This window comes from Tachypleus tridentatus, chromosome 5 (assembly GCF_004210375.1).
Source record: "Tachypleus tridentatus isolate NWPU-2018 chromosome 5, ASM421037v1, whole genome shotgun sequence".
Lineage (NCBI taxonomy): Eukaryota > Metazoa > Arthropoda > Merostomata > Xiphosura > Limulidae > Tachypleus > Tachypleus tridentatus.
This window is the reverse complement of record NC_134829.1, coordinates 15438929-15460069: the sequence shown is the minus strand read 5'-3', so window position 1 is coordinate 15460069 and position 21141 is coordinate 15438929. Positions and strand designations below refer to the sequence as shown.

The 21141-nt window shown below is 33.4% G+C and overlaps 1 protein-coding gene across 1 annotated transcript in view; it reads right to left on the bottom strand.

The window, feature by feature from the left end:
• Nucleotides 1–2965: 2965 nt before the first annotated feature.
• Nucleotides 2966–21141, bottom strand: part of LOC143250590 (uncharacterized) — a 61796-nt gene continuing 43620 nt past the window's right edge. Inside the window, exons 4-9 of the mRNA XM_076501384.1 lie at nt 20530–20676; nt 17035–17202; nt 15122–15247; nt 11940–12048; nt 9989–10139; nt 2966–6367 (exon numbers count right to left, since the gene is read on the bottom strand). Coding sequence (XP_076357499.1) covers nt 5993–6367; nt 9989–10139; nt 11940–12048; nt 15122–15247; nt 17035–17202; nt 20530–20676 — 1076 coding nt within the window. The 3' untranslated portion in view covers nt 2966–5992. The remainder of the gene's footprint in view (nt 6368–9988; nt 10140–11939; nt 12049–15121; nt 15248–17034; nt 17203–20529; nt 20677–21141) is intronic.

The window sequence follows — 21141 nt, the reverse complement described above, 5'->3', positions numbered from 1 at the left end:
GTCACCTTCTTTGATGACCTTTTGGTAAATAAAAATGTTGGTTATATTTCTGTTTGTTTTTTGTTATATGTGTGTATGGCATGCTACTCCCACATGGCTAATGTGGCATCCTAAACTTAGTGTTGAGTCTTTTACAGAGAGCTTTCGTTCTAGCTTATGAATATTGAACATAATGATCATGCGGCCTGCGCTTCTCATTCCCCCAAGTAATCTGGCCTCCTGTGAAAAAAGTTTGGTGACCCCTGGTTTAAGCCATACTGTAGATTGCAGCTATGTGTACTTCAACACCACGTGTTACGGCTACACGTGCTTAGACTCCAATCTCTCTTCACATTTCAACATCTACTCCTCCTTATTGGCCAGGCATGGCCTAGCGCGTAAGGCGTGCGACTCGTAATCCGAGGCTCGCGGGTTCGCGCCCGCGTCGCGCTAAACATGCTCGCCCTCCCAGCCGTGGGGGTGTATAATGTGACGGTCAATCCCACTATTCGTTGGTAAAAGAGTAGCCCAAGAGTTGGTGGTGGGTGGTGATGACTAGCTGCCTTCCCTCTAGTCTTACACTGCTAAATTAGGGACGGCTAGCACAGATAGCCCTCGAGTAGCTTTGTGCGAAATTCCCAAAAAACAAACAAACAAACAAAACAAACTCCTCCTTATTGCGTCACTAATATTAAGCCCAGATGTTATTCCACTTCAAATTCCTTTGGTTTAACCTTTTCATCGGGCGGTGTGGCGAGAAACTCAGGTTTCTGAGAGCCCCGTCTAGTTTTTCAGGCCCTTTGCGGCTTTAAATATGTTAAACCTAAATTCTTGCCGATTTTTGTTTTGATAACTCTACAAAACCACGCCAATCGTTTTAATAAGCTGCTGCTTGTAAACGACTCAAGGCCAGCTATGAATAGAAAACTTAAGCGAGATGTAACAATATTAACTCAGAATTAATTTGTTCGTCAAGTTCCTGAATCGTCGATACAATATTCGGTTTTAGCTAATATAGAAGACTGAATACTGTTTGTGAGTTTGTAAAATTTTTGTAAAAAAAAATAATTATTTGTAATAATCGTTATTATAAATTGTATTGTTGTTTGTATATTAAAATATATTTGTGATAAGAAAGAAAACTGTGTTATTAATCTTGTCGGCAAATATGAATTTAATATATATCGACATTCAATTAACATCTAAATTAAAATTTCTGGCTACTTAAAATCATAATACGTAAGGTACATAATATAATAAATCCATACTCGTCCGAGATTAATTATCAAACGTAACAACAGTGATTTAAAAGACAGTTTAATCATGGCAGTATGTAATACTTGAACCATTATGTTGAATATCCAAAATCTTGTAAACTATTCCAGTACATTTCGATATTCACGGTACATATATGGAGTCATAATGGAGTCTTCACTCATTACTAAGAAACAGCGGACCTTCACAAAATACCGAAATGGAACTCTTTAAGTTCTGACATAGAACTTAGTTCAAATGATAAAGACCAAAACCTAATGAATTTATATATTGTTTAATTTAAACGTTATTGAATACCTCAGAACATTAGTTGTATCATGGATGATGTAACTGTCGATGGCTGAAGCAATATGTGCTTCGAATGATAACGAATTTCGAACCTTGCACAATGTGGTCAATTAATCAATGTAATATCCTTTATTAATAATACTTGTATTCCATTACAGTTCACCTACATTTCACATTGTCTATTTAGGCCTTTAGTAGTTTCATATTTCTTACGTTTCGGTCTCTAAGAGAGTCTGGTATATAAACATCTTGTTTGTAACAAATCACTGATGAACGTTTATTGTCGTTGTGATTTCGAAACGTTATGCCATTACTCATTTAAAACTCCTCGTAGCATAAATGCTCATGTACTAACTTTACTTTGTTATAAACATACATGAGAACACGTCATTACTTTAGTTTTTATTTGTCGCATGTATACAAACTCGGTGTACTAAGATTTATGGATTACTTACGTACATAAACATACATAGAAAATATTCTGATAAAAATGTGTGTATTAGGGAGCCAGCACTGGCAATCCGCTGTTATACAACTTCGAGGGATGGGTAGGCCCTGGGGTAGAACACTGCGAAACGGGATCGAATCCGTCCTGTGTCGCTAAATGTTTCCCGCACTTTTATAAGCTGTGGGTGCCTTATAAGACTGACAGTTTATCACTAACCATGGTTGGTGATAGAGTGTTGTTGACTGGTTGTTGTTCCTCTGGGTGGTTAGCAGTTCAAAATTTGGAAAGACGTAGCTTTACCATACATACAAAGTACAACTAGACGTACTTCCGCAGGCCCGTGAAAATGTTTTGTTTCAACAGTAAATAAAACCAAAATTACAAGTATCAAATATTTGTATTTCTTGCTTTTGAAACTCCTATGTCTAGCTGTTTTACATGCTACAGAGTGAATAATTCTTCCCGTGAGTTGTGGCATGCGCACTTATAACTAACGTCACGATGATACAAACTGTAACGTTAAACGTCCCTTACGTGACGTCATTTTAGTGTCTACTGACTGACTAACAAAACCCAATGTTGAATACTGGTGTGAGCAATTAAAGCAGGTGACCCCTCCAGGTGACCTTTGCCCATCTTTCTCAAAAATTACTAAATTAGTTCCACCCCTAGGCAATTGTTATGGCGATCACTAACTGATTCACGTGCGTACATCTCACACGATTACGAATAGAACCTGGTGCACAGTGTTTTTATACAGCAATATAAAACGAAATCCAACAATATTAGCAAAAATTGTTTAGATATATCGAAACATAGAATGACTTGACAACATAATGTGTTGGTACACAACTAAAATTCCTATAGGTAAACTATCTGGACCACACAGGCTTTATTTCACCTCTGGTAACAAATTCCAATCATATATTATTGTGTTGGTATATTTACAAAAGACTCACTGCAAAGAAACCCTAATTTCATTAATAAAGGTTGTTTATTATCAAGCACAAAGTTATACAATGGTCATGCATGTTGTGCCGACCAGAGATACTGAAACCCGGGCGTTAGAGTTATAAGCTTCAAAGCTTAATACTGAGCCACTGAAGGTCCTTAAAGGGTGAAAAACTATAATCACTATAAATGTAATTAATTTACTTAATACAATTCCATATTATATATGTTTACAATTTCTCTGGCTTCCACTTATCCATTCTTCATTGAAAATCACGTTATGGTGAATAAAAATCAACAAATAAACAGGTATGTTTATTACATTCAACACAGTTAACCGTTGCTTTAACCATAATACTTTGATGACAATCAGACTCATGATAAATAAATTATGTGCCTGGTTTTCCCTTGTGCCTCTACACTTCTGAGGGTGCCCTTCAAGAATGAGAATTGTCTTTCAAGTCAACTTATTTCAACAATCCGCATCGGAAAACTAATGATTAGGACTCCTAATGAGAGAATGTTTATTCTTAGAAAATAACTATTCTATTTTACACACGTATCACAATCGTCAATAAAGCCTTGACTTTACCAGTTTTACTGTAGTATCACTATGGTTTTACCAACAATACTGTAAACTGTCGCTGTCGATTCACGCACACAGCTTTTTTTTTGGCTTAAATTCGTCCACTGTGAAACCTAAGCTTGATTATGACCAAAGTAAAAGGATTGACGCGTCGCCTTGAAAGTAATAACATTACCTGTTACGATGTCTAATCACGTAAGTTACTAATGTATTTTTCATTATATTTTGTCTGTTTTTATTTCTAATTATTGAATTAAGGTTTCTTGCTCGTGAATTCATTTCTAGATTAATCCCATCAAAATAAATAGAAAATTGGTATTTGTTAAAAACAAACATACCATTGATTAAAATATAATCAGTGATGTCGAGAAACCCACTTGTTGAGAAATTTATATGCATTAACTTAATTTCTATTTAGAATAAATGTAATGTAATTGCGTTGTTTAGTTTCACCTTTTCTGAAAAGGTAAGTCTAAATTTTAAAAACAAACTTTAAATAGTAAATACGGGCACCACTAAAATATTGTACAGAAGACTTTAAACCGCATCACTTTACAGGTAACAATCTTGATCATTTCAAATATCACACCAACTTTTAAATACTCGAAAAACAGATAAAATGGGAAATAACTATACTAAGATTTGGTTTCACTTTCCTTTCCTGTGATTAGGGTTACACTGAAACTGTAAACAACATGGGGAGAAATATCTGTTAAAATAGTGACGGTATGTAGTGTAGAAGTTGTAGTCTTATAAGAAACATTGTTGAAGTTATCTTTGATGTATGTTATTGAAGAAAGGAAATATTCTTTAGCACTACAGTCAAAATATAGTATATATACAAAAATATAACGATTTAGTATTGTAATACAAACATTTATAAATCAATAACATGTTATAAAATAATTTTCATCAACTAATCGATTATACGAGATTTAACAAGAACGAAGTACAACACAAATGCATTTAAATTAATTTCAACACACAGAACTACCTGACATTAAAAATTTTAAGTGATGGAGAGAAAAAAATCATTATTTATTTTCTTCCAAAAACAATCTCACCGTTGTTATCTTAATTCAATACCTACAATAATCACTTAGACTAGGAAGTATTTATTCAACAGGAAACTAAGTTATGTTAAACCAGGAATTGTAACGATTTATCTTAATAGCATTGTAACCTTCAATGGAGGTTTTGGTAATTGTTCTATACGACAATACAGTTGTTTTAATCCTCCTGGTCTGTGGCAATAGACTACATTTTGTTTTCCTTTGCTGATGTAGGGTTTTGTATGTAAATAATACGATGCGACCTCTCGAGCTCTCTATCAGGGACGCGTAAAAGTCATCACACGCACTGACTAAGCACTAGAACTACTTTTCAGATCACACTATACTTTAAAGTGTAAACACTGGACGAACCGTAAAATTCTGTCATGAAATCATTCATCGTTTTATGAATGCAGTAGACTATTTCAGTTAACACTTCTCCCAGTTTAATTATTATTACTAATAACAGATGTGTTTCAAAACTCTCTTATGAACTAGATATCGCTAAGCACAAACGAAGAATGTGTCGAGATGTGTGTTGTATTTTCCTTATAGTAAAGCCATAACGGGCTATCTTCTGTGTCCACCGAGGAAACTCGAACACCTGATTTTAGCATTGTAAATCCAAAGTCTTACCGCTGTCCCACCAGGAGACGCGACAAAATATTATGTTAGATTATAATTTTTGATTGGACTAGCGCTTCGTTACCACCAGAGGAAAAACTAACGCGTGTATGCATATTAAGCCAACTTGCGAGACATTTCAATGAAACTTACCATTTGATTACAGTGCTTAAATAAAATTATTTTCTTTAAATGTTATGCCTTAGATTACCTTAAAACTGTGATAGCGTATCAATGAAGTACATTAATTATAAAAACTTTCGTGGAAAAGCAAAATCGATGTGACCATAATTTGGAATAAACGTGATATATATTTGAATTGAGTTTTTATAGAATACAATTTTGTTTTTCTGGTTAAAAACGGGCTATCATGCAGCTTGCTTGATATTATAAGTGCTAAGAGTCTGATGTTTAAGTTCTACAATTTATGAAGACTTTTGTAAAATAAGTGCGTTGGTGTATTTAATATATACCCAATTTTATGAGTTGACAATACCTTTTTAATATTATCTTTTTATATTGGAATCGATGTATTTAAAAATCATTTACGGAAACTACTTTTACTTCATAGCAAGTGTAAATCAATGGAAAACAAAATAAATCTTTTGCTTTACATATAAATCACAATAAGTTTCAGTGTCAATAAAAAAATTTCATCTGTTAAACAGACAAAAAAGTTAAAATTAACAATCATGATATTGTTGATTAAATAATAAAAATATTAAGGCACAAGCGTTACGCATAAAGATTGTTCAATATTTCTTTTACATTTGTTTCAATAAACCTGCATCAATCTGGATGGAATGTAGGATTATCGTAGTACTCTTCAGAGCTGATAGATGGCAGTAACGTAGCACCCTGGTCAATCATTGTAACGCTATTGTTACTATTATCCTTGACATTAGAAGGTGAGTTAGCATGTTCTTGGCATTGCGTGTCTATACTTTCAGATGGGGACAGCGACAGTTGAACTGTGGCTCCAAAACGTGGTTGATGACTCGATGCTATCAAAAAAGAAGTAAATTCTGCAGCCTCGGGGTCACCCGAGTGAAGCATATCTGAGGTATTTCTCAAGGCAAATACATCGCTAGAGAGACGCGGAACTGGAGAAAAAGAACGAGTAATTTCTGCATGTGTGTATTCAGGTGGAGGGATTCCAATAATCTGTTGAAAATACGAATGATATTATTTTCTCTGATTCACAGTAATATATCATTACTGCATGTAAATACTTAAAAAACACATCTGTTCTCTGTTCAATTTTGTTTTACTGAATACAAACATTAAACTTATTACAACTCTAGCTAATAGTGTGTTAAACTTTAGTCAAACAAATATTTCGATTATCACCATGTTTCCGTAAACACGTACTTTAAATGAAGTATATAAAAGCTGATAAAGAAGAAACGAGTATCCCGAATCTTTTAAATGAACAGACATCTTAAAAACTGTATACATAAGCTCTCTGTATATATAATTCAGAATAATCAACATCGTAGGCATAATTATTGTTTTAACAACATCAAAACTTGCATTAGAAAAACTCAGTTAAATCTGTTAGCATAATTCACTTCCATACGGTCCAATCATCAAACCGTGAATGTTTTTGTAATCCTTGAAAGTTAAGTCGGTGTTCTAGGGAAAATGTGATTCGAAACTGAACAGCTTTCAAACATAACTTTGAAAATACTTGCTGATGCTCTTAAGCTTTCGAGATGTTTATATCTGGCCAATTTATTTAAACAGCCAATCATTTAAAGACGTGATTTCTAAGTAATGGGTCTAAGTAGCTGATAACGTTAGTCTTATGATAAAAAAGTTTAACAACACACAGTTGAGACTGAGAAGTACGCCCTTACCTCGATATAGAAACTTTTAAAAAGAATCATACACTAAAAGCCTACAGGTACTTGTCACTTAACTTTACATTGAAGTACATTATAAAATCAGTATAAATGTTTATTTTACTAAAAATATGCACAAGTATGCAGATGATACCATAAAACCAAGACAGATTCTTGTGTGTACTGTTTGTTTGTTTTTTAATTTCACGCAAAGCTACACAAGGGCTATCTGCGCTAGCAATCCCTAATTTAGCAGTGTAAGGCTGAAAGAAAGACAGCTAGTCATTATCACCAACCACCAACTTTTGGGCTACTCTTTTACCGACGAATAGTGGGATTGACCGTCGCAATATAACGCCCCTACGGCTGAAAGGGCGAGCATGTTTGTTGTGATAGAGATTCGAACTCGCGACCCTCAGATTACGGATCAAGCGTTCTAACCATCTGGCCATGCCGGGCCTAATTGTGCACTCTTTAGTGAAATTCTTCTATATCATAATTTCGTTAAGCTAATACGTTTCCTCTTATTTTGCTCCCCTTTACATGTAAACGTTACATTTTTACACAGCTAATTCTTTTTTCTTAATTCGGTTGTTCATCTTAATTTGTAATGTTTCGGTGAGACACCACTTCTTTTACTTATTACAACCGGTTTAATGACAAGCATTATTTCACTTGGAAACGTACTCTTAATCTGAAATCTGCCATCTTTACCGATGAGAAATTACCTATAGGCCCTGTAATTACAATAAGATGATATAAAAATACTTGCTAACAAATTGTAGAATCAGATAAAATTGGTCTTTTTCTACTTTTTTCTAACTTTTGTGTTTTAAATTTTTAAAACATTTCATGAAGGAAATATGTGACGGGTCTACTATTACATATATATATATATATATATATGTACGTACATTTTAACATCTGTGTCTGTTTAAGTTAAATTTACAAAACTTATACTGTTATATCTGTAATTCGAACTCCTTGCTTATTCATTAAAGTTTTAGAAGATTCTCGAGTGTGAGAATGAACAATATACACAACGAATCTGTATTCATAATAATCTTCCACATTATTCAGTAGACAAGCTGTTTAGAACACTAAAAGGAGATGAATCGTCTGACAAACTGGGCTTTAAATTACATTTCATTGACTGTATATTTTGCTTTATCAATAAAGCAGGAAGAATAATGAGATTTTAATTACTTTTCTAACTTCCAACATCTCCTAACATATTAACAAATATTTCAAATATTTTGTGTGTTTTTATGTAATACCAGGGTCTAATTTTTAAACAAAAATAAGTTTGTTCCTTGAATTTCACACAATGCTATACGAGGGTTATCTGATCTACCTGTACCAAATTTTGAAGTAATGAATTAGAAGGAATGCAGGTAGTCAACACCACCCACCGACAACTCCTGGGCTACTCTTGTCAGATTGAACAATGGGAGTAAACAACCACTCTTACTATGTGCCCTAAAGTGCAAAATGTAATTTTGTTTCAGCAGTAACAGTTTCAGCTCAGGGCAGAGCACAAATAGCCAATTATGAAATTTTGTGCTTAACAACAGACAAACCATTTATTGTAATTTAGCTAGATCCGCCAAAGTAACTATAAGATGTATAAACAATATATAGATGTTTGTTCAGTGCATATCACCATTATATATGGTAAGTTTCGTGTTACTTCCCAAACTTAGTTTCCACGTTGCTTGATACCTTTTTCATCTCATCGACTCATGATTCATAAAAAAACAGTAGTTTAAAAACTGTTCAAACAACCAATTGTTGCCACATATAATTTAAACACTGTTCAAACTACAAATTATTGAGACATGTTGTTTAAAAACTGTTAAAACATTAAATCGTTGACAGAAACGCTCACACGTGAAACAAACCCCAAAAACACTAGACTAGCACGACGCAAAAATAGGTGATACTGGACACGAAAAATGATGTTTTCTTAGTGCGTAGCTAAAATTGACCTCGTGCACTTACCATTAATCCACCTGGGGTTTTGCACGAATAAACAATTATGAAGATTATCTGAAATAAAGGATACTGTTCAAGTTTGTTTGTTTGTTTGTTTGTTTGGAAATTTCGCACAAAGCTACTCGAGGGCTATCTGTGCTAGCCGTCCCTAATTTAGCAGTGTAAGACTAGAGGGAAGGCAGCTAGTCATCACCACCCACCGCCAACTCTTGGGCTACTCTTTTACCAACGAATAGTGGGATTGACCGTCACATTATACGCCCCCACGGCTGGGAGGGCGAGCATGTTTAGCGCGACGCGGGCGCGAACCCGCGACCCTCGGATTACGAGTCGTACGCCTTACGCGCTAGGCCATGCCGGGCCAGATACTGTTCAAATATCCATGACAAACAGCCAAACAAGTATCGATGAATATTAATTTCTCTATCAGTAGCAACAACGTTTTTTTTTTCTAGTTATCGTTATTGCCAAACATTATAGTTGTAATACTTAAACGTGAGAGTGATAACAGTGCTGATCATCTGGTGTCAATTGATTACTACATCAGTGGTGTTTGTGTTAAAAGATGCACCATTGCCACTTCAAATACTGCGTCATATAAAAACGCAGAATGACCTGTTGAAATTGTAACCCACTTTTGAACCATCCTGTATATGATAATATAAAAGATGTGTTTCAAAGGAATGAATTTGTTTGTGTACGTTATTACTCGGTTATGTAAATTACTCTAAATGATTCACGTCTGCATAACTGCTTTGGTTCACATATCAAAACAAAGATGGCACTACAGTAAAACGAGAGCGCTATTATTATAAGGGACACAAGTAACAGCTGTGCATTTTTCTACACTTTGTTAGTTATACATTTAACCTTGAATATAGTTTAAATGCTAATTTGTATTTAGTGTCATATAAATTTATGTAACTGAGAACACTTTTTGTCTTACCTCTCTCTCTCGTTGCATAACCTCTTCATAAGTTGGGGGTTTATCAACTGCTCGTAGAGCTCCCAGTTCATCACTAATAGTAAATACATCATTAGATCCACTAGAATCGTGTCCGTTCCTTCTATTGTAATTTCCTCGAGTACAAAAGGACCTGAAGCATTGAATGTTAAACTATTAGTAACTACGTATATTTTACATAACACATTAGGCCTTATGAAATATAAAAACTGAAAAGAACTGTCATGTGGTGTGTGTGTGTTTTTCGTACAGCAAAGCCACAAAGGGCTATCTGCTCAGCCCACGGAGGGGAATCAAACCCCTGATTTTAGCGTTGTAAATCCGGAGACATACCGCTGTACTAGCGTGGGGCCTGTCACATGGTATAAATGAATATAGTATGTTTTAAGCTCACAAAAAATATAGAAAATTGAAAGAGATAATAAATACCTGTAAATAAAAATATGTTACGACCCAATAACGTTTGATATGCGAAAAAATGTCAGATGTGATTGTTCTTAACAAAATAGTTATTTATATAATGATCTGAATTATAACACCAATAAAAATAATTTTTTTCCAAGCAGTACTGATTTATAATAAGATCAAGTTCTATCATCTGAATTATATCACTGGTAAATGATATGCGGTAGTAACTTAAAACATTATCATGTGTAATGAAACACCCTAACTGAGCTAATACTGTTGTGTGAAATATACCACGTACAGAGATCACATGTCAGTAATACTACTGACAAGGATTTAACTGTATCGTGTGAATAACACCACTAATAGAGCTAATATTACCATGTGAATAACACAACCACTAGAATTAACACTACAATTGAGTAATACCACTATCAAAACTAACACATGAATAATATCATTGATACGGGTAGAATTAGGTTTTAAAGAGGTATACATGCATATTCAGTAATAACACCCGATTTTCTTGTTCATTAAGATATAAAACATCGGAATGAAGCTAATATTATTTTACGATTTTTAGGTTGTTTGAAATCTAAATCACAAGAAAAATAAGCTAGCGTTATGCGTGTACCGATTAGGTCTATACTCATCACATTGAGCCTCGGAATTACTAATTTATTTGATTCATCACCAATTCACAGTTACTGATGAGAGGTTACATTTCCCGAAACCAGTATAATTCACAAGTGGTGAATCAAATGAAAGTTATGCTTCATATTTATTTTTAATAAATAAATTCTTACAGTAATTAAAACCACGACATTATCTATTTTAGACCAGTATTAACCTACTAACTATATGATATATCTTAAAACTATTATCACTAGTTAATAGGCTTTCTATTTGTTGGTTTATAATCATATGTAACAAATAAAATGAATATGCTGTTAAAGTGCAAAAGTAAGACTAGTTTGCTTATGTCTTCGCTACTTAGTTGTACTGACTTAATTTTGTCTTCTTCATAAATTCTATTTCTATCTATTTTAGATCTTCATTAATTATTTATTGTTGTCTTTTTTGTTTGGTAAAGTTTCGATTATGACTCTTATTTGCACAAAACAAAACATTAGAGTTAATCAGAACTAAAAATTTATGCAAACTTGAGTGACAGCGAGACTAAGGAAATTAATAGAGTAATTGTGATCTAATTTAGACAAACCTGATAATTAATAGTTGAAATTAGAAATACTACGTTGTACATCATTTAGGTTAAACACAATTTCTCCAAAGTGTTTGTAACTATCTGGTACAAGAACAGGAAGACAGGTTCGAGATAATTATTCATTTATTCAAGTGTAGCAAGTAAACCTTAACCTGAGATTTTTTTCACGTATGCCCTGTACTCAATATTTGTTAATGAAACTTCTTTAATTTGTAGTTTATTTTCCTTGTAAATTCGAATTACATATCACTGTTTTTTTATTATTTAAACACTATAGAATGATAAAAAACAACTAAAACGTACCGTCGGATTATGCAAGTTAACAATATACCTAACACTGCGACCATAAGACAGGCTGCGGCTATCATAGCTGCAGTGTAGACTTCCTTTGCTTTATTAGACTCCATGTCATCTGAATAAAATAAATCAAAGACGGTTAAAAAAAGTAGCAAAATAAATATTTAAAAATATTTTTACGTTTTAAGTTATTAAAGTATCGTTACACTACGCAAACAATTGAAAACCAATCGAAATTTACAACATAGTAACTATGGATAGGCCTAGCAGTCCCTCCCTACAGTTCATTATGATGAAAATTGGCTAAATAATGACTAGTGAAGAATATGAAGTAGTTGGTCATTCAGTACCTGTATATAAGTCTCGCACAATCTTGTTTCGGTAGTCACTGCGAAGTGGAATATAAAGAGCTTCAACTTCAGTTTGCTAACAAATAACAGTGAGATGTCACAGAAGACATCTCGTTATCAGTTTGTTAACAAATAACAGTGAGATGTCACAGAAGACATCTGGTTATCAGTTTGTTAACAAATAACAGTGAGATGTCACAGAAGACATCTATCTCGTTATCAGTTTGTTAACAAATAACAGTGAGATGTCACAGAAGACATCTGGTTATCAGTTTGTTAACAAATAACAGTGAGATGTCACAGAAAACATCTCGTTATCAGTTTGTTAACAAATAACAGTGAGATGTCACAGAAGACATCTCGTTATCAGTTTGTTAACAAATTACAGTGAAATGTCACAGAAGACATCTCGTTATCAGTTTGTTAACAAATTACAGTGAAATGTCACAGAAGACATCTCGTTATTAGTTTGTTAACAAATAACAGTGAGATGTCACAGAAAACATCTCGTTATCAGTTTGTTAACAAATAACAGTGAGATGTCACAGAAGACATCTCGTTATCAGTTTGTTAACAAATTACAGTGAAATGTCACAGAAGACATCTCGTTATCAGTTTGTTAACAAATAACAGTGAGATGTCACAGAAGACATCTGGTTATCAGTTTGTTAACAAATAACAGTGAGATGTCACAGAAGACATCTCGTTATCAGTTTGTTAACAAATTACAGTGAAATGTCACAGAAGACATCTCGTTATCAGTTTGTTAACAAATAACAGTGAGATGTCACAGAAGACATCTGGTTATCAGTTTGTTAACAAATAACAGTGAGATGTCACAGAAGACATCTGGTTATCAGTTTGTTAACAAATAACAGTGAGATGTCACAGAAAACATCTCGTTATCAGTTTGTTAACAAATAACAGTGAGATGTCACAGAAGACATCTCGTTATCAGTTTGTTAACAAATTACAGTGAAATGTCACAGAAGACATCTCGTTATCAGTTTGTTAACAAATAACAGTGAGATGTCACAGAAAACATCTCGTTATCAGTTTGTTAACAAATAACAGTGAGATGTCACAGAAGACATCTCGTTATCAGTTTGTTAACAAATTACAGTGAAATGTCACAGAAGACATCTCGTTATCAGTTTGTTAACAAATAACAGTGAGATGTCACAGAAAACATCTGGTTATTTCATTCGTAAGAAAATTATAGGAAGAATATAAATTTAGATGACAGCTACTTATAACAGTTTTTTACAAATTGTCTACAAGTGTCATTAGGAGAAGAAAAAACTGTTTCTAACTCAATAACATATATGCTCATATAACTGGGCAAAACAGACATTTAAGTGCAGTACAAACAAGCGACCACAATCTTTTGATTTTACCTTGCTACAATTACAGAGTACCAACTAAGAGGATAAATCGGATGTACACAGCTACAACTGGATACCACGTTAGTACACAAAAGGTAAAAAGGAACCGCACAGGGTTGACCTATGTATCAGAAGTCCAGTGAAGTTCATTACTTTCACAGCAAAATACCGAACAGCCCGTCTTCAGTGATGTCAAAAACAAGTCTAGTTGACCAGCAACATTATTTTTCCAGATGACTCATTCATATTTCACCTTACAGTCAGATAGCAGATATCTGAAGAGAACCTAGAATCATATTCAACGCCATTTTCAAACAGGAACGTGAGTACATGGCTGTGGTGGAAGTGCACTGTGAAAATGATTAAGTAGACTTGCTGATTTTTACATACTGCGTATTGATACCGTTAATGCCGTATAACATAGGAACATTATATTACACCCTCTGCTGCCATATGCTTCAACTTAAAGGGTGATAATACCCGACCCAACTAAACTTTTCTGGGTGAAAGAAAGTAAATAGTAGTAACGACAAGTAAGTGCGCAAAGTTATTTGTATTTAAAGTTAGCAAAGGTAACTTGGATTCGCGCGGGTTATTAGGTTAATAGTGTGTGTATTCTGAACCAATTTCAGCATAAAAGTATAACTTATATACTTTTGTTGCTAAGCAACGTGATATAAGAGCCATTGTTGGAACACATTGTTACCAAAACGCACTGGTTTCTCCATATCTTAGAAGTTGTTATATAAGGAACCACTTCTATCTATGTGGCTCTTTACTGAATTGCCTCGCTAGAAAGGTTCGCACGTGCCTGGACCTACGTATGTGGATAAGTGATCCCCAGATGCATACTCTCAGGATCTACTTAATATGGGTGCAAAATTTCAGATTTCTAGGTTCTTTCTTCTTGAAGCTATGGAGATTACACACACATACACATGTATGCGTACTTGTCTGTGATTTATTTTTGGAAAAAGAGGAACCACTTATTTTCTACGTATTTTGTTGCTAGTTTAATCCATTAAAAAGATGCACATACATGCACGCACGCACGCATATGATTGATATAAGCAATATTCAGGTACACACCCTTAGGATCCAATTAGTATGGGGCAGAATGTAAGGTTCCTAAGCTCTTTCTTGTTGGAGAAATGGCAGTTACAATTCCTTTTTATGTATTTTTTGCTAACTTGCCTCATTTTAAAATAGGCAATAATAACCAAGTACAAAGACTCATGAACCGTCTAGTGTAGATGCGAAATTTCAGGTTTATATGTTCTTTCCTCTTTGAGCTATGGCGGTCACACACACACAGACACACCCTGTTGTTATTATAGATTGATCGATTTACAACATTATTAGAGCACACTAAAATACGGGGTTGAAGGTAATAATTAACAGTGATTTTTAAAAAATCTAAATGTATTGTTTACATTTTTATGGAAGTACGTACTTTGTACGCAACCTTTCTCGTTGCGGTAGTGATAACCGTACTCACACACGCACTTGCCATTGGCAGAACAGAGAGTGTTAGGCATGGTACACTGCTCGGTCACCTCGCAACTTCCAAAGAGTGTGGCTAAACGATGATAAAAACATATTACAGCTTTTAAGCACAATTTAACTTGCATATTCCATACAAATATTATTACAGCCACAAAAATAAAGGTTAATATAACTGTATTGATCAGCATTTATGAAAGTATTATATTATTATTATTATGTACGAATTAAAATTTCTCTCATTAACCTTGGAAATATATATAATTTCTTTTCCCACTTATTTCTAGAAAAGCTTTACGCATTGTGACAGATCTACGATATTTATTTTAATATCGGTGTTTGTTTAACTTATATTTAAAAATGTACATAACTTAAACTGTTAAATCTGTAATGCGACACTTCCGCCTATTTCACTAAAGTTGTAGAAGATTCTCACGTGACGTGTGAGAAGCGAGATATATCTTGCTGGTTAAGTGAAATGTACTGACATTAACAAAGAATTATTCGTTCATCTTGAACTGTGGATAAAATATTCAGTTCCAGAACAGATAGAAGACTCAGTATTGTTTGTAAGTCTATAGAACTTTTTTATGTAAATCATTATTTGTTGTAACTGTTATTAGAAATTGTATTGCTGTTTGTGTATTAAAATATATTTGTGTTAAGAAATAAAACTCTGTGTATAAAACTTGTTAGCAAATATCATAAATTTAATACATACCAACATTTAATTAACTTCCGAATTAAAATTAAAATTTCCAGCTATTTGAAATCGTAATACGTAACTTGCGAAGCATAACAAATCTGAGACTCGTCCGAGAAACATTGCAAATTGTAACAAGTATAAATGATACATAAAAATATACGAGTTGAAGAATATATATTAAAATGTTATAACGTGTTAAAATAGGGTTAAACTGCATAAAATGCAATTAATAAAATTTTAATTATTTTATTTTTTAATAATTATTTATAAGCTAAGCCCGAATCTAAAAATTGAATAAATTGAACTTGAAACAATAATATGGTTACGTTGTTTATATTCCCTTAATCATAATTTCTCTTTTTTTCGCATAGTTTAATGAAGTTTTAAAAGGACGCTTGCTTCACATATGGGTATGGTCCGGCATGCCAGGTGGGTTAAGGCGTGCGACTCGTAATCCCCTTTGCATCCCCTTCGCGCCAAACATGCTCGCCCTTTCAGCCGTGGGGGCGTTATAATGTTACGGTCAATCCCGCTATTCGTTGGTAAAAGAGTAGTCCAAGAGTTGGAGGTGGGTGGTGATGACTAGCTGCCTTCCATTTAGTCTTACACCGCAAAATTAGGAACGGCTAGCGCAGATAGCCCTCGAGTAGCTTTGCGCGAAATTAAAAAACAAACAAACAAACAAACACATATGGGTCGTGAGATCGAATCCTATTACCGAACACGCTAGCCCTTTCAGCCGTGGAAACGTTATAATGTGACAGTTAAATTTTCTATTCGCGGATAAAGAGTAGCTCAAAATTGACAGTATTTGCTGTTAACTAGTTGCCTTCTCTCTACTATAACTTCAAACATAGGGACGGCTTTCGGAGATAGCCCTCGACTAGCTTTACTACACGTGTAAACTCCATTCTTTCTTTCATAATTTCTTTATCCATGATATCAATGTTACATACCATCATAACTCAAACATTATGTTTCTAATGAGCTCATAAGTTTTGTACTTCTTTGAAACACACCCTTTCTGTTTTGTGACATACTATTCCAGGGTACTAATGAGTATAGCTTCTTTTTTTAAACAACGTTTTATTTTTTTGTTATGATGTACCTTTACAAAGAGCTAATGTATGTAGTTCCTCTTTGGGTGTGTGTCTTACCTTTTATATAGCACCCAGGCTCGAGATACGATCGTCGAACGAACACATAGCTATTCCGGCATGCACATTTACCAAACAAACAAACCAACGGCGCACCACCCGACACCCATTCACACTGTATATCGTACTGGCAGGGTTCATCAAAATTAGCTGTATGATGCAAAGCTTCTGTATTTAAAAACAAAAGACGAAAACTTACACTGTTATGCATATTTATATCTTATAATAATCATCATTTTGTGTTTCATAGAGTATTACATTTGGCTGTTGGTAAAATATACAAATACTAAAATATCAGTGGTTTACATCAATTCCTGCTGAGTGTTCTATTTGTATTGTGGTTTAAATGTTTAGTAATTTACGTTGTTTAATTTAATTTAATTTAAAGCACAAAATCATTATTCATAATTTTTGTAAAATATTTCCCAAATTATGCATTAATTACTTAACAGTAAATAATAATAAATTAGTGAACTTCTTTAATGAATACCAAAATGAAATAATCTAACGATTACAGGTTTTCTAATACTCGCCCAATTGTGAATAACTAACGTCTTATTTGAACCTGTGTTGAATAATTATCTAATTTCCCTCTAAATTTAGATTTCACTTAAAACAAATTTTATTTCAATCCACCTTTTAACTTTTAGTAAGAAGTCCTGTTGGTTACATTCAATATTTTACTGCTTTAAATATATTCCAGGATAATCCCAATAATATAAATTTTCATTATCTGTAACGTATTAAAATTTTTGCCATCGCTAGGTTATTCGAAAGTACCGACTCTACGTTTATTAGTGTTGTATTAGATGCATATTTTTATTCATCATTGTTTGTTTTTAAAGAAAAGTCGTCGCAACTATACCAACCTAGGTTTGGGCGTAGTCGGTTTGTGCGTAAATACGTCGCTGAATAAGATTATATTGTTTGAAACGGTTAATAACTCGTGTTTAATAATTAAAATTATTTGACAAATGAAATCCCTTTTGATAAACTAATCTATTAAACCTTTGCTTACTTAAATGTTTGAGAATTTGACTAAGCTTTCAGATTTGAGTTATCTTCTGTATTTATATGATAGCCTCCTGTAGCTCAGGGGTAAAACTGAAGGCTTGTAACACTAAAAACCGGTTTCGATACCCACAGTAGGCGCAGAACAAATAATCCATTGTGTCGCTTTAACAAGAAACAATTTATATAACTTTTTCTTATTTTCAGCAATAGTTATTTGAACTATTATGTAGATATAACAATGTGTCATGTTTAAACATTCTACAATTTAAACAATTTCCTCCATCCAATTTGGCCAGGTGGTTAGGGCGCTCGATTCGTAATCCGAGGATTGTGGATTCGAATCCCCGTCACATTAAACACGGTCGCTCTTGCGCTATAATATGAAAGTCAATCTCACTGTTTTGATAAAAGAAGCCCAAGAGTTGGCAGTGGGTGGTGATGACAAGTCTTACACTGTTAAATTAGGGACGGCTAGTGCAGATAGTCCTCGTGTAGCTTTGCCCGAAATTCAAAAACAAACAAACAATTCAGTTACTCTACAGCTTCAATTTTTAAATTTAAAGTTTCCCGTAGAATGCATTTTTAAAAATATTTTATCGAGTTACATTATTTATTTATTTATTTATCTACGGACAAGCACCTGAATGTGTTTCAAGACATAGTTTTTTCTATAGTTGAAAATAAATATTCACATATAAATCTGTTTCCAACTCTTTATCAGTTTTTGATAGTGGTATAGTGGTAAATTTAGAAGTGAGGGGTCGCCACAATTTCCCTAACCAACCAATGGTAATTATTAAACTGGTTATTTGATATGACCACCATATTTAGTGATTAATTAAAACGTTCCATATACATTGCTTAAGGTATATCATTCTACAGGTGTGGTATATGCAAAATCAAAATACATTCATCTAATGATAAAAATTTCACTTTATATACAACGTTCCGTATAAAAGCACGATTATATACCCATCGATCGACATTTGGATGTAAAAACAAAAAAGCAACACGAGAAATTATCTGTATTTGAATCATATAAACTATTCCCCTACTGAACATGAAGTGAGAGATTGGCACCCGTCTTTCCCTTGCAGGACTACACCAATGGTGTTTGACCATATTTTCTGAATGACACGTGAACGTTTAATGAAGTACAGCAACATATAATAAAAATGTAGTTTTCTAACTTTCACGTGTTTGTAAGCGTATTTACTGGTTTATCTGTAAAGGGGGAAAAGTTATGTAAACATTGTTTTTGTCATCATTATACAAGATGGATTATCTTCGCTCTACCAACCGTGGTGAGAAAAAAAAACACCTAGATCTTAAGAGATGCAAGTCCCTTAACTTACTGCCGAAACATAAGAGAACATTTATATAAATATTTTGCACTAAAAGCAATAACATAAGTATACTAGGAAATACGGAAAGTTAGTTGCTTGTTTTTTTACCCTTTTTGGTAGTTTAATTTAATCAAACTTATCTTAAGGCTTAGCATATATTGAAATATTAAAATATTTTTACTTTGAGTCTTTGTAATAATATTTTTATTTTCTTTTGAATGAAATTATATCTCTAGCGTAATCATAATTCAGGAAATATGAGATCTGAGGTTTCAAACTTGTTTTTGAAAAAATTAAAGGGTGGAAAAAGTAATTATTAAAGTTAAGTATTTAAATAATCAAGGCCCGGTATGGCCAGGTAGTTAAATCACTCGACTCGTAATTCGAGGGTCGCGGGTCGAATCCCCGTCACACCAAAAATGCTCGCCTTTTCAGCCGTGGAGGCGTTATTATGTTTGGGTTAATCCCACTATTCGTTGGTAAAAGAATAGCCCAAGAGTTGGCGGTTGGTGGTGATGACTAGCTGCCTTCTCTCTAGTCTTACGCTGCTAAATTAGGAACGGCTAGCGCATATTGCCCTCGTGTAACTTTTCGCGAAATTTAAAAAACAAACATTTAAATACTCTATTATTGTTTGCAATACATTAGATATATATACTTATATACATCAAAATACGATATTTTAATTATTGTAAAAATGTTAAAGGCATATAATGCTGCATGCAATAAAACTGAAAATATCTTATAGTTTAATCATAAAAATAAAACCATTTTTGCTCAGAACCACATGTGCAATTAAGGTTTAAAAGTCCACAGAATACGTATAAATAAATATATTTAGAATATAACTAAAATATTTCAGTAAGTTTTGATCAACCACCTTCATAAACCAAATGTTTTACACCAATTAAAATATTGTGAGAAATATTGGATTCAATTGGCGCGTTCAAAAATTGTCTTTCTTTATTAACATAATGATGAGATCAGTTAGGAAAAACTGCACAACTGATGATACTTTCTATATCACAAATGAACCTGACCTGAATCCTATTGTAACATTTCACTCGATACTCATTTTATTGTTTACATGAGCTAATTCATTTTGCGTAACTTCAACTATTTTAGTATTGCTTACCCCTTTGGTAACACTTTCGAACTCCATAGTCGTCCACTATTGAATCGTGTTCGGGTTTGCACTCGCAACGATTATTTCTACATACGGCGTTAGACGTCCTAAAACTACATTGTTGGCTGTAGGTACATTCTTCCCTAAGATTCCTGTCTTTGAATGATTATTTTCATTTATCAGTCACCCGATAACAAGGCATTTCAGGTCAGTTGAAAGAAAGCAAAAATAAACATGTTTAACATTCTGAGTTTTCCATAAAAAAGGAAGGAGGTCTATTTTTAACATCTTTGAAATAAAGTTTGCACTTGTTTTTTTATTATTCCTTGTTTTCAAAAGGTCCATGCCAAACATAATTATTTGTTAATTTTTTTTAATCAAACTATACATAACTTATGACAAATAAATAAAAAGCAAAATGAATAAACTGAGTCCATCTTATATTTTATTCAGAAGTCTTCTTTGTCTCTTAGTATGATCTAAAAACAGTAATTCAAAAAAAGAAAAAAAATCACCAACAAGGGGAAGGCGTCTCCAAAAATGAGAGCAGATGGGGAAGCTAAACATGCATTTCTTTTTATTTTACCTTACTGTTTTTTTACAAGTTACAGCTTTTACAGC